The sequence below is a fragment of the Calypte anna genome, chromosome 2, assembly GCF_003957555.1.
Source record: "Calypte anna isolate BGI_N300 chromosome 2, bCalAnn1_v1.p, whole genome shotgun sequence".
Classification (NCBI taxonomy): Eukaryota; Metazoa; Chordata; class Aves; order Apodiformes; family Trochilidae; genus Calypte; species Calypte anna.
The window spans coordinates 16,990,013-17,003,393 of NC_044245.1; the positions used below are offsets into that span (position 1 = coordinate 16,990,013).

The window sequence follows — 13,381 nt, forward strand, 5'->3', positions numbered from 1 at the left end:
TCAGACTTTTCAACCCTGCTCCCAAAACCTTGCCAGCCATGAGGGGGAAAAATAACAATGAAGGCAGTCAAACACTGGAACAGGCTGCCCAGAGGCTCTGAAGGCCCATCCTTGAAGGTTCTCCAAAGTAAGATGGACAAAGTCCTGAGCAACCAGGCCTAACACCCATGCCAGACCTTCTGTGAGGATGACATGGGTGACAGAGGGGCTTTCCAAGCCATGTTATTCTGTGATTCTGCAAAACTGTTTGAATCACTTCGTGTCTCAGCAAACGTTTGGAAGACACAGGAACACAGAGACAGATCAGAATATGTTTGTCCCTGCAAAGTTGTCCCTGCTCTGTCCCCAGCAATTATTTTACTTAAAAAAAAAAAAAAAAAAGACAGGAAGGCACAGCTAGAGTAAGAGATGGAACCTTTTTCTGAATAGAGACAGAGGCTGAGGAGGCACACAGAAAAAGATACTTCAAACACAAAATGTTGTGAAATGTGGAGTCTTACCAGCACACATACATTGTTTCTTAATTGCAAAGCACTGTGCAGAAAGTTCCACACCCTAGAAACTGCACTTGCTCTCCCTACCTTGCTGTCTCTACAGCCCTGAACCCATCGTGACATTCAAGCCACACCCAAAGCTTTCTTTGCATCTGTGAGCCTTCCTGTGCTGACCTTGAGGGAGATCTGGGCTGAATTCTCTGTCTTTCTCCTTGCTTCTTGCAAATGCCCCAGTGCTAGTCAGTGGTTCCTGCTGTTGAAGAGAAGGTTCTGGCACCTCATTTTGAGGGCGGGGTTGAACCCAGGTCTCTTGCCCTCCTGGTACATGGCCTGACCATGGGTGCTGGTGCAACAGGCAGGCAACTCAGCCACCTGAACAGGGCCTGCTTGTTGGTTAGGTTCTTACAGCTGCTCCTGATTAGTTTCTGTGAGCCCGAAATCAACAATGTACCTATGTTAGGCACATTCTGACACCATCTAAAGATGAAGTCATTGGGGATATTAGAAATTAAATGATTGTATTTCTGGATACCCACAGATCTTGCAAAGATGCAGGTACAAGCTGCTTTAATGTGAAGCACCAGCTGTCACTCTCATCTCTTTTCTTTCTAGTCATGTCAAGTATATGTCTGCTTTGGCTGTCACCATTTCATTAGCACTGAGAAACACAAAGAAACATTATGGTGAATATTTACCTATGTGGCAATATTTGCAAACTCATTCACTGGAACCTCACTTTGAGACTTTCAGTAAATAGTGTTAACTGTCAGGACAGAGGCTGTGTCTTCATCCAAAAATACAGGAAAGCTTGATTTGTTCAAAGTCCTGTAGTTTGTTCCTGTCCCTGCCCCAAGAATTATTTCAGATTTTATACAACTAGAAGTTTATTATGAAGTTATTTACTATTAGAAGTAGTTATTAGTTATTTATTATTATCTATTATTAGAAGTTAATAAAAAATACATGAATAGGCCAGGGAACAGAGAAAAGAATTCAGATTCTTGAACACTGGCATTTACCTCCTGCTTGAAGACCAGTCTGAATGGTGAGCTGGACCATCTTTTCACACTGTATGTCAGACCCCAAAGCCTCAGAAAGAGTTAACCAACCTGTGCTCAAGGTACTGGGTTCCCTGATTGGGTAGCTCCCACCAGCAGGCCATTTCCTACCTCCTAATAATTTACAGAGCTTGGTCTCCAGCTCCTGAGGAGCCAGAAAGAAACTGGCTATAACACACAGTCAATTTTTATGTTCTGCTTTGATGAGCTTAAATAATTCAATAATCCTTTATGGATGTTTTTTACAGTGAAAGCATTTAGCTGGGCAACATCTCTTCATGTCTTCTGCAATTTGAGTGAATCATTCACAATCTGGTCCACTGCCACGCTGTCCGGTAATTTTTCCGGGTATGGGAATAGGTGTGCCTCCGGTGTTTGTCCTCAAGCATAGGTCTGTTTTTCTCTGGAATTAACTCTACATAAGAAAAGCTATATTTTCCAGTTGGATAAATCTGAAAAGAAGCCATGTTGTGTTCACGATATCAAATACCTTACTCCTTTCTTCTGATGACAGATTCATCCTGTGTGAAGAGCTCTGACTCTAACATACGCAAATCTGTTCAAGGAAATGAAGAACAGAACATGAAGAAGAAATTGTCGTTTTGGTTGAAAAACCTTGGTTAAAAAAACTTCCGTTTCAACAAGTTAGGAGCTAAAGAAAATAGCTTCTAAGGGCCTGCTTCCACAGAGAAACTCAAACCTGACATACCTTCCTCACAACACCTGTGCACAGAAAAGGTAAACACCAGGATCCAAACTGCACTAAATGCTGGGCACAGTGGGAGATGTGAAACACTGCTCAGAGCCTGGCTGGCTGGTTTATGACCACAAGCATAAAACAGGTGGCAAGCTTCTCTCCTTAGGATGAGACAGAATACAGTTTTCTTTGCAAGTACTGGCAGGAGAGGAGAAAGTTGCTTCTTTAAAAGGTCAACAAGAAATGCTTGTGACATATTAGCTGAAGGGCTGAAATGTGACTCCATAAATCTCACATCTGAACTTAACATTCTCCTCAGCCAGAGGGCATTCACACCACTGTCATGAACACCAGGCTCCAGGGTAGATTTTGGACTTAGAAAGATGGTATCATTGCTGTTTCACAAACCTCTGGACTACCACACCAGAGATTTTTCTGGCTTTGCCCGCTGCAATCACTAACCTTGTTTCAAAGCCCTTTATTTCTTCAGCTGTCACTCCTCTGATTTGTTAATGTGTTTACCAAGAGAGGAAGCACTGTAAGATGTAGTACATCACCACTTTCTATATTTTGCTTCCAGGCAAAAGAATAATTCCTAGTGATGAAGTAATGACAGAGCATGGGATCCGGGGAAAACACTAAAGATGACAGACAGTGCAGCCTGAAGGAGGAAGTGTATAGCAGGGCCTGCAGCCTGCCCCGCCGGAGCCGGCCCGTACAGCCGCACAACGGGGCTGCAAGCAGTGCTTGGCACGACGGGCGCTGTCACTCCACCCGGGGTCCCGGCGGCACCGCTCTCCTCGGGGCGGGAGAACCTCCGCAGCCCACTGGGCCAAACCTGTCTCCCCCCCCGGGGAAGAGGCGGTGGGAGGACGTGCCCGCCTCTCTGAGCCCCGGCCGCAACCTCGTGTCCCCGCCCGGCAGCCCCGAGGTGGAGGAAGCGCCGCGCAGTCAGAGGGAGGGAGCGGCCGCTTGTCCCACCGGCACAGACCTCGCCGCGCCGCTGCAGGACGCGCACTCGCTCCGCCGGCAGCTCCCCTCCTCCGCAAGCGGCCGCACGGCCCCTGCCCCCGGCTTGCCCATGACAGGGACGCGAAGCCCCGAGGAGGGCTGTTCCTGCCGCAATACGAACTGCTTGGAGCGGCCGCTGCGGCGGTTCTTCGAGGGGTTGGGGAGCAGCGTAGCCGCCTGCCCGTGGCCCTTCTTGCTAGTGCCGCTGCTGCTGTCGAGCGGGCTGGGCACCGGCTTCCTCTTCCTGCCCCTGCGGCAGGCGAACGACATCGAGGGGCAGTTCACGCCTACGACAGGGCCCGCCAAGGCCGATCGCAACTTGGTGTTGCAGCACTTCCCCACCGACGACTCGCAGCGCTTCTCCGCCGCGCGGCTGCCCACCGAGGGCGCTTACGCCGCCCTCATCGCCGTGGCGGCGGGGGAGGGCTCGGTGCTGTCCCCGACGGCGCGGCAAAACGTGCTGCAGCTGGACAAGACCGTGCGCGCCCGCGGCTACGACCAGGTCTGCGCCCGCAGCCACGGCGTGTGCCAGAGCCCTAACCCGCTGCTGCCGCTGCTGGACGGGGCGGGGGCGGCCGCCCTGGGGGACCTCACCTTCCCCTCCAGCAACGGCACCTTCCTGGGAGCGGATCTCGGCGGCGTGCAGACGGCTGCAGGAGGGCGGGTGGTGTCGGCCCGGGCCCTGAAGCTGGTGTATCACCTGCAGGAGGACAGCCCCGCCGCGGCGGGCAGGAGCCGGCAGTGGCTGGAAAGATTCCTAAAGGACATCCCGGCGGCGTTGGGCTTCTCCTCCATTCAGGTAACGGAGGTGTGGGCTCGGGGTCAGAACTGACTAATTGGGGTCAGTCACTGTGCCGGCAGCGGCACAGATTGCCCTCGGACACCTGAAGGGAGCAGCATCCTAGGCGCATGGTCGGTCCGTAAACACGGTTGAAACCGAGCTCAGCACAACGTGGGGATGCTGCTGGTCTTCCAGAGCAACTAAATCCAAGGCGGGCCAAGGTTCATTCACCAATTTCCCCACTTTGATGCAAAGATGACAATCATCCCCAGATGGCCTAGAGTCAGAGCTTTTGTTCAAGGCTCACCATGAGATTGAACAGATTGTCCAGGGAGGTAGTTGAGTCCTCATCTCTGGAGGTTTTCAAGGTGAGGCTTGACAAGGCTTTGAACTGCCTGATCTAGTTGGGGATGTCCCTGTTTACTGCAAGAGGGTTAGACTAGATGACCTTTAGAGGTCCCTTCCAATCCAAACTGCTCTATGATTCTTTGGCTCCTATAGGTGTCCACCCAAACTCAAATTTGCTTGGTACAGCAGGTACCAAGAGGAATAGAGGTACACCAGGGACCACTCTGTCCTCAAGAACATGTCCCCTGCACCCCAAAACCTCTTGCACTTCCTGCAAACAGGTGAAACAGGTGCCCACAGCCTTTCAGGGTGGATGGGACAGCCCCACTGAGAAGATTCCCCAAGCTCTGAGGTTCAGTCCTGGGATCAGGTTGGCTAATTGCTGTCAAAGCGAAAATACAGAGAAATGTGTAAAAGGCAGGGTAGGGTTTCGGGGCTTCTTACAACATAGTGTGGACTTGATGATTGAGGTTCAACCCTTGCCGTAACAGATTGATGGTCCCCTCTCAGGTTTCTTCTGGCCAGATCAGAAGTGGCTCTGAAGCAGAGGCATCCTAGTCGGAAGGGCTGGGAGCTTACACTGACAGCCACTATGTTGTTCTCATAGGCCTCTCACAAATTACTCATGATCTTCACTTCAGCACTGGAGCACACCGGTGTGCTGTGTTTCACTGTGATGGTCAACTCCAGGTTATAAGTGGTTAATCATGCAAACTATCCTACAGGTAAATCCAGATTTTTATGAGGTTGTGGCCCTCCTTGCCAGTCCACCTCCTCACCAGGCTTTTGTGTTGTCCCAGTTTCAGAGAGAATAGAACTGTCTTTCTAGTAATTTACTTTCAGTTTGGGTTTTCTAAGTACTTGCTGAAATTAATGGCATGTTTTGCAGTCTGTGTCTGCTTCTGCTGTAGTTACTGCTAGAAAATGGTATGCAGAACCAAGACCTCTCCTCAGTTCTGAAAAACATTTTACGCTTCATCCACAAAGAAAAAAGGGAGTAAAGGGGTCATGCTGCAACTCTCCTGTTAACAGAGAGCATCTGTCAGTTGTTTAATAGCTGGGTCGGTGTTAAACCATGACATGTGCTAAGGTTTTCAGGGAAATGTCTTCTGTCTAGAATCAATTAAAAATAAAATTTAAAGGTCCATTTGGCAGAAAAGCAATTTCCAGAAACAGGCACTACAGGTGCAATAGAAGGAGCAGAAGAGCCACCACCATGCCCCACCACTGTATCTCCTTAGCTACTGGGGAACAGGAACTCGGGGACTTCCTAAGCCCAGTGTCACATCTGTATTTCATGGGGTTTTAGTCTCCAGGTTAGCCTGTGTGCTCTTTGGACCACCTGAGGTTCTAGTCTGGACAGCACTGTCAGTGGTAGGAGGCCCAAAATGCCCAGGCTACCTGGTTTCTAGAAGGGAGGTGACAGAGGGAGAAGGCAGGGGTCATGCTTGGCTGCAGCACTCTGAGGAATGCTTCCAGTGTCATCCACTCCCTGCTGCTGATGCAGTGCACTGGCCTTGGCCTCTGCTCAGTACAGGCAGCACTTTGTGGGGTTGCAAGAAATGCAGAAAAGCATTAGTTTTTATCATTGCCTGTGTGTTTGTAAAAGACCAAGAAAAGGAGTAGAAGTTCTTAATCTTTTCTTTCCTTGTTTTAACAACAGGTGACTTACTTCACCTCACTGTCCAGACAACAGGAGTTTGAAGGAAATACCAAGAGCGTGATTCCCTTCTTCTCTGTAACCTATTTCTTGACAATAACCTTTTCAATCATCTCTTGCCTAAGGTAAAATGTCTATGGATTTCTTAAGCAACATGTATTTCTTTGCTGATTCTTTCCTGCTTGTATGTATTTTCCAGCTGCTTCAGTGAGGTTCATGATAAGTATCAGACCAATACCTGAACAGGCGTTTAGTTCAGCCATGCACAGCTTGAATGCTGGGATCCCTTCATCTGTTCTCTGATGCCATTTGTCATTTCTGTAGTTTGTGGCTCATCCTTTTAGTAGCTGATGGTTTCAGAACTATTTAAACAGAGGAAACAATTCTCTACTTTCCCTCTTTCAAAAAGGTCTGTGGTGCTATGGCTTTGGAACTGAAAAATACTACGCCCAATTAATAGCTTCTAATTATGAAAGGGTTCTACTTTACCCTATGGAGGAGGGGGACCAGAACCATGATTTAGCCAGCCTGGCAGTGGCATAATTCTGCACAAGCACTTTTGAATAAAACTTACCAACTCAACTTGGCATACCCAGTGTAGACATTCACCAAAAAGATAAGTAAAAGTCACACAGGAAAGCTGTCATTTGAGTGGAGGGAAGGAATAAGTGGTGCTATTGCTGAAGTTATTTGCCTACTTTCTTGCTTCATTTGTAGCATCTAACCTTGTCCTGCTGATAAGATACTAATTCTTTGTGAAGATCAGTTAAAAAGGGGAAGCAAGATGGGGAGGGAGGAGGAAGTATACCTTTTAAATATCTGTTTGCACCTTTTTTCTGCCGCCTGCTTAATCAAGGTACAGATTAATGAGTACTAGCTTCATAGCCTACTGTAAGTCTTAGTATGTCTTTAGGCATTCTGCTTGCTAGAAGAGTTTGAGCCTTACCTGGTGCCCACAAAGAACTTACCCTACCCTTCTTTTTTGGATGATAGAAGGTGAACCATTGTACATTTGAAAACTCTATGGCAGTGTTTGTGTGCTATGTTTGAGAGAGAAAGATCTGCTTGGAGGGTGAGCTCACTGGTTTTGTGCTTACATCAAGCATCATAGTTACACAGTTTCTCTACATAAGCTCTTTCATGTCCAGTCTTTTGTGACCACAGAGCAAGGATGCCTCCACTAATACACACTTCTTGCCTTGGAAGTGAGAGGTTCTCTTAAAGTTCGGAAAAGGTCTACATGCTGGAAAATATTAGTGATTCAGCAAGGAGCAACTCTGCCTCCTTGGTTGTGGTGCAGTCTCACTGGGAGCATTTATTGGGGAATCCTTGAGCCAGCCCGCAGGAGCATCTTAGCAAATGGATAGTAGCAAATCTGTCTGCTGAGAAGGCTTCTATAAAAATCACTGAGTGCCTAGAAGATGTTTCTGCAGTAGAATGAAGCTACACTAACAATCTGTGTAAAAGTAAAGCCCTTTTAAAAATTCATAATTTTGTGTTTGCTAAAAACCTATCTTCTCACTGGGAGAGCTTATGTATCTTCATTTTGCCATCTCTCTTGTTACCGATGCAAGGGTCTGCAAACATCTTTACCGTAATTTACATAATTGGCAGTAATAATGTATTTAGCACCTCCTATAGAAATGAATCTTGTTCAGTGCTGACACCTGGTAGCTCTTGCAGCAAAGAGCAGCTTTCATCAAGAGGCCTCTTCACAGACAGCATAGTGTCAGTATCTGTGCAGAGTGTTCACTTATCATGACAAATGCTTTGGTGAAATATTTAATGTGTATCTAAGATAATTTCTAAAAATATTAAATATTAATTAACATTATTAAAGAAATATTAAAATATTTTAATGTTTTCAGACTGAACTGTATAAGAAATAATGTGTGGCTTGCATGCTGTGGAGTACTATCTGCTGGTTTAGCTGTACTAAGCAGCTTTGGACTGATGCTCTTCTGTGGAGTGCCATTTGTGGTCACGGTAGCAAACGCACCATTTCTTATTCTAGGTAAGTAGAAAAAGTGAGTTGTATACAGATACAAAGGCTAAAGTGGAATTAAAACGACATGACAGTGTTGTTACCCTTTTATGGTGTGAGCATCAGATCATTTACAGTTCCATCCTGCACTGAGGGGAACTGCATCCTCTAAGGTCCTGCAGGCAGAGGAGCTGCTCAGACCAGCAGCTGGGAATGGGGCTGGGCTCTGGCAGAAGGGCAGCTTTTCCCAAAAACAATGCCTGCTCCAGTTCCAGGGCTGTGGCATGAGAAATGTAAATGCAAATGTGGTACACTTAGCACTTCTGCCATTGTTTGAATATCCCTGGTAATTTAGCCACGCTGATTAGTAATTTATTTAACTAGTGCTAATACTTGAGGTGAGCTCAAAAGTTTTCTGTCATCGCATTCCTCTGTACCATCCCCTGATGCTTTTTGTATGTGTACTATAAACATTTACATCATTTACATATACCTCTAGCATTGAGTAAGTTTCTCTATGCCAAAACAGTTTGTTCTTACTGCTGTTTGATGGGACTGCTGAATTTGTCATCAATGTAAGCAAGTGCAGAGGTCTTCCCCAAATCATCCACTGCATGACCACCTCTTTTTGCAGTACAGTGAGAGCTCCCTGTTTCTCTGCTCTTAGTCAGCTTCAGGGAAGCCCAACAGCAGCACCACGGAACATGTGCCAGAGTGCAGCTCGTGCTGTGCTAGTGCTGACTTAATCCAGTACCTGTATGATGAGCTGAATATGGGAAGTAAGTAACTGTAAGCTTTTGCATCCCATTTTCGGAGTGTAGTCTTTGGGCTTGAATACAACCTAAGTAATCAATAGAACTGTCTGTAATTTCAAATAAGAAATACATCTTGTTTTGTTAGGATGTGAAATTTCCTCTGCAGTATAATGATGATTACTAAACAGTCTCACTTAGCTATGCAATTGAAGTAATGCACCATTTTCACAGCCAGCTCCCCTCAGAAAAGCAAGGAAGTTAGTGTTGTTGCATCACAATCGCACAGTCTGTCTAACTCAGTGCTTAACTTAGCAAATACCACTGGGTAGTGTTGCTACAAATAAATTACTGCTTTTAAAATCTGTCTGTGGTCTCCTGTATGTTAAATTTATGTGATATTTTCATCAGGTTGATAGAAGCTCTGCAAATACTCTTTAAAATATATGTTGTTTCTTTGTTTCCTGCATTCTTTCTTCCTGTTTCTTTGTTTCACATGCATTTTGTATTTGCTTTTGTTTGCTTATGAATCGCAGAGGCTCTAAATTTCAGAATTACCCTTGCGTATGTTAGGGAAAGGGCTTAAGCCTGTCTCTTCAGATCGTTATAAATAACATGCAGGCTTTTATCTTCCTTGCATTAAGCCAAAGAAGTACATTAGATTAATTGCTTTCAAAGCCACCTTGCTTCCTGGAGGCAGCCTGGCTTGCTGACATCCAGTATTACCTTTTGACATGCTGCTTAATTCATCTTTGCATGGCTACTGGCATTGCCTGTTGAGGCAGCAGTGATTTCATCTTTTCTCTAATGCTTACCGATATAATCTACACTTGCTCCTCTCTTCATATAGTCCTGCTTCCCTTATTGGGTGATTTTCAGGGAATGGAAGAGTCATTGATACAGTAATGTTGGTAAAAGTGTGATTAAAATCCCAAGTGTTAGCAGAGCTGAGAAGCACACTGGCTCTTCCTTTTCAAACGTTGGCTTGATTACTCTTTTGTCTTGGGAAAAACTGTAACTCAGAACCCAGGCTTCAGGCACATCAGTGTAATTGTCAAGATAAATGAATAATAAATCATGACTAAATGCTCAAAGATAAACTGGAGAAAAGGTAAAGTGCATAAAAAAGCAAACTACTGGAGAACGGGGACCACATTTCTCCCATGTGGTAACGAGTGTTTTCCCTGTCTCCTGAAGGCAGAGCAAGAAATTATTGGTCTTCTCTCTTGTAGTGATTGCAGAGATAATGAGGACTTTTCTAACAGTAAGAATAGTAGAGCATTAAAGTAAGCAACGTGCTTAAATCTATGTAATCTACCTCACTGAACAGCTGGACAGCACGTTTGTCCGAGATGGAGTAGGAGTGCTCAGTCGTTCAGCAGAGCAGGCTGAGAGATCAACAACTCACCAGGTCACCAGGAGTTTCTGAAATGTAATCAATCCACCTACGCACAAAGCATCTGGTTTTGTGTATCTATTTAACTTGAATCAGCACTGAAGCAATGCTAAACCCTAACTTTCTTTTTCAAAATTGTACGCTGACTTAAATGTGATTAATTTGTGTTTTCGTTGGGTGTTAGTGGAAGCTGCTACTTGCAATGCAGTGTTAACTTTTTCTCCCCCTGCAGGAGTTGGTGTTGATGACATGTTCATAATGATCGCTTCCTGGGAGCAAAGTTCAAGAAAGAAAAGGGAATCTGATGTTAAAGCTCTGATGGCTGAGACGTACACAGAAGCAGCTCTTTCTGTGACCATCACCACGCTCACAGATGTTTTGGCCTTCTTCATTGGCACCTGGACTGCTTTTCCATCTGTGAGATCATTTTGCCTCTATACAGGCACTGCTTTTGTCTTCTGCTATATATATACCATGACCTTCTTTGGGGCAGTTATTGTATTAAATCATAAAAGGGAGCAAGGAAACCGACACTGGCTAACTTGTATGCCTGTGAGAGTAGATAATGATCAGGCTGAGAAGTCCTGCTTGTACAATGCTTGCTGTATAGGCAACTGTTCTAGTCAGTCATCTCAGCTAGAAAGTGAACATCCAATGAGCATATTCTTTGAAAAGTATTATGGTCCTTTTTTGACAAATAAGTGGGTCAAGCTACTTGTGGTGGTGGTGTACGGAGCATATTTGGGTGGCAGCATTTATGGATGCACTCAGGTCAGGGAAGGCATTGATCTTCGAAATCTGGCAAGTGATGACTCTTATGTTATTCCATACTACGATGATGATGACAAATACTTCTCATCTTATGGACCCAGGGTCATGGTTGTCATTCCTGAAAGTGTAGATTACTGGAATAAGACCGTTCGTCTTGTGATTGAGAACTGCACACAGAATTTAGAGGCTATTTCCTATGTAGACAAGAACCTCTCAGAGTCATGGCTCAGAGTATACACAGGACTTGGCAACAGTGGTTTGATAAATATAAGCAGTAAGACTCTCTTCATTACTAACTTACCTACACTGTTCGAAAGGGTTCCCAGTTTTAAGTGGGACATTAACATGACTCAGAATAAAATAGAAGCTTCACGCTTCTTTATTCAGACAGTGAACGTGACCTCAGCTATTGATGAGAAAAATCTTCTAAACCAGTTAAGAGAGACAGCCAAGCAGTGCAGTATTCCATTAATGGTGTACCATCCAGCCTTCATCTACTATGATCAGTACCTCGTAATAGTGCAGAACACCATTCAGAATGTTGTCATTGCTGCTGGGGCAATGCTTGTCATCTCCCTTTTGCTTATTCCCAACCCATTGTGCTCCTTGTGGGTGACTTTTGCCATAGCTTCTGTAATAGTTGGCGTTGCTGGTTTCATGACATTTTGGGATGTCAATCTTGATTCCATATCCATGATCAACCTGGTCATTTGTATAGGGTTTTCAGTAGATTTTTCTGCTCATATTTCTTATGCCTTTGTTACAAGTAGAGAGTCGTCAGCCAATGGAAGGGCAATCAAAGCTCTGTCTCTGCTAGGTTACCCAGTGTTACAAGGTGCAGTTTCTACTGTACTGGGAGTAGTTGTCCTGGCTGCAGCAAAAACCTACATCTTCAGGACATTCTTCAAGATCATGTTCCTTGTTATTTCATTTGGGGCTCTTCATGGTCTTGTTTTTATTCCCGTGTTCTTAACCATTTTTGGAAGCTTTGGCAGGTCACCCCACAGTACCAAATCTAAAGAGAGCTTAGAAGATTGGGAGTGAGCTCCATGTAAGATACTAGGTATTTATTATATGTAGAGTAAAACGCTGTGACTTTCAGGGAATATAAGAAATTGAGAACCTAAGGACAGAAAAATAAACAACAGGGAAGCAAAGGCCTCAGAAAGGCCTGGCAAGAAAATTAACAGACAAAATGAAAATGCACAGAATCTCTTTTTTGTGTGCTTGTCTATAACGCCTTAATGTTGTTAAATTATTTTTTATTGTGATTTGTGTACTGAATGTATTTGGGCAGTGGTCAGTGTCTGTAGATTCTAATACATTTGCCCCAGCTTGATGGAATTACCTTACAGGTTTGTCAGAAATGTGCACAGGAGGGAAGAACAGCTCCCACTGGTTTGCATTTCCTGCCTGTTGAACTTGATACTGTAACTCAGGCCAGCAGAGCCTGAAGACAATTTCTCTGAGGAGGCACAAACCTGAAGGTTTAACAGCAAGATTACAGAGGGTCAGAACTGCCTTGGATTGCAATGATTCATAAACCTACAGGAGACAAAGGCTACTTAGGCTCCTAATGCAGCACAAGACTCCCTTAGGGGAGGCAAATGGACTCACATTTTATATTTGAATCCATCTTTTGTAGGTGTCCTGTTTCCTTTCAAAGATTAAATATGATTTAGCTTTAAGAAGATTGTGTATAGTTTCTGTTGGCTGCAGTTTATGAAGGGATATGCTGTAGGTGTTTGAACTTGTGTGGACTTCTGGGTAACCCCCATGGAAGATGCTGTGCCATGTCATGGAAGGGTAAGGATGCACCAGGGAAAATGACACCCCAATTCAGGACAAAGCAAAAAGCAACTTGGGTTTAAGCTGGTCAGTCCTAAAAGTGTAAACCCATAAAATCATTGTGTTAGTCAGTTTTTTCCCCCTTCTTACCTATGCTACCCCAGAGGCACAACAACAGACGGGCTCAGCCTTGGCCAGCAGTAGGCCCACCTTGGAGCCAGCTGGCATCACCTCTGTAGGACACAGGGGAAGCTTCTGGCAGCTCCTCTGTGAAGCCACTCCTGTAACCTCCCCCACAACCAAAACCTTGCTGTGCAAACCTCATACAGTGGTCTCCTACCTCTGACCAATGAGGAAATTTCAGGTCCTAGATAAAGCCAAGAACACAGGAGGTGAAACCCAATGCCTAAACAGAAGTGTTTTTGAAATGCCAGATACCACATGCACCCAACCACTGAGGTATGACAAAATCTCCAGTAACACCTCTGCTGTTAAACTGGCCAGAAGGAAGACACCTTTTACATTTGATGGCTAATCCCTGACAATCTTCTTTCATGACCCAATGAGGTAACACTCTGGGGTTTTGTTTTGTTTTTTTTTTTTTCTGAGACTGCACTCACTTCTTCATTATAGCAAGAGCT

The 13,381-nt window shown here is 45.1% G+C and overlaps 1 protein-coding gene across 1 annotated transcript; it reads left to right on the forward strand.

Annotated features, from left to right (window-relative positions):
* Positions 1-2,853: 2,853 nt before the first annotated feature.
* Positions 2,854-12,655, forward strand: PTCHD3 (patched domain containing 3). The gene is made up of 4 exons (XM_030446304.1): positions 2,854-4,059; positions 6,053-6,174; positions 7,918-8,063; positions 10,414-12,655. The coding sequence occupies exons 1-4, from the start codon at positions 2,869-2,871 to the stop codon at positions 11,994-11,996; spliced, it is 3,042 nt and encodes a 1,013-aa protein (XP_030302164.1). The 5' UTR covers positions 2,854-2,868; the 3' UTR covers positions 11,997-12,655.
* Positions 12,656-13,381: the final 726 nt, after the last annotated feature.

Excerpts from the sequence above, each read along its gene's own strand:
- PTCHD3 (XM_030446304.1), top strand. The coding sequence starts at position 2,869 with ATGGGATCCGGGGAAAACACTAAAGATGACAGACAGTGCAGCCTGAAG. Across the intron at positions 4,060-6,052 it reads TGGGCTTCTCCTCCATTCAG|GTGACTTACTTCACCTCACT; the intron begins GTAACGGAGGTG and ends TTTTAACAACAG. Across the intron at positions 8,064-10,413 it reads CGCACCATTTCTTATTCTAG|GAGTTGGTGTTGATGACATG; the intron begins GTAAGTAGAAAA and ends CTCCCCCTGCAG.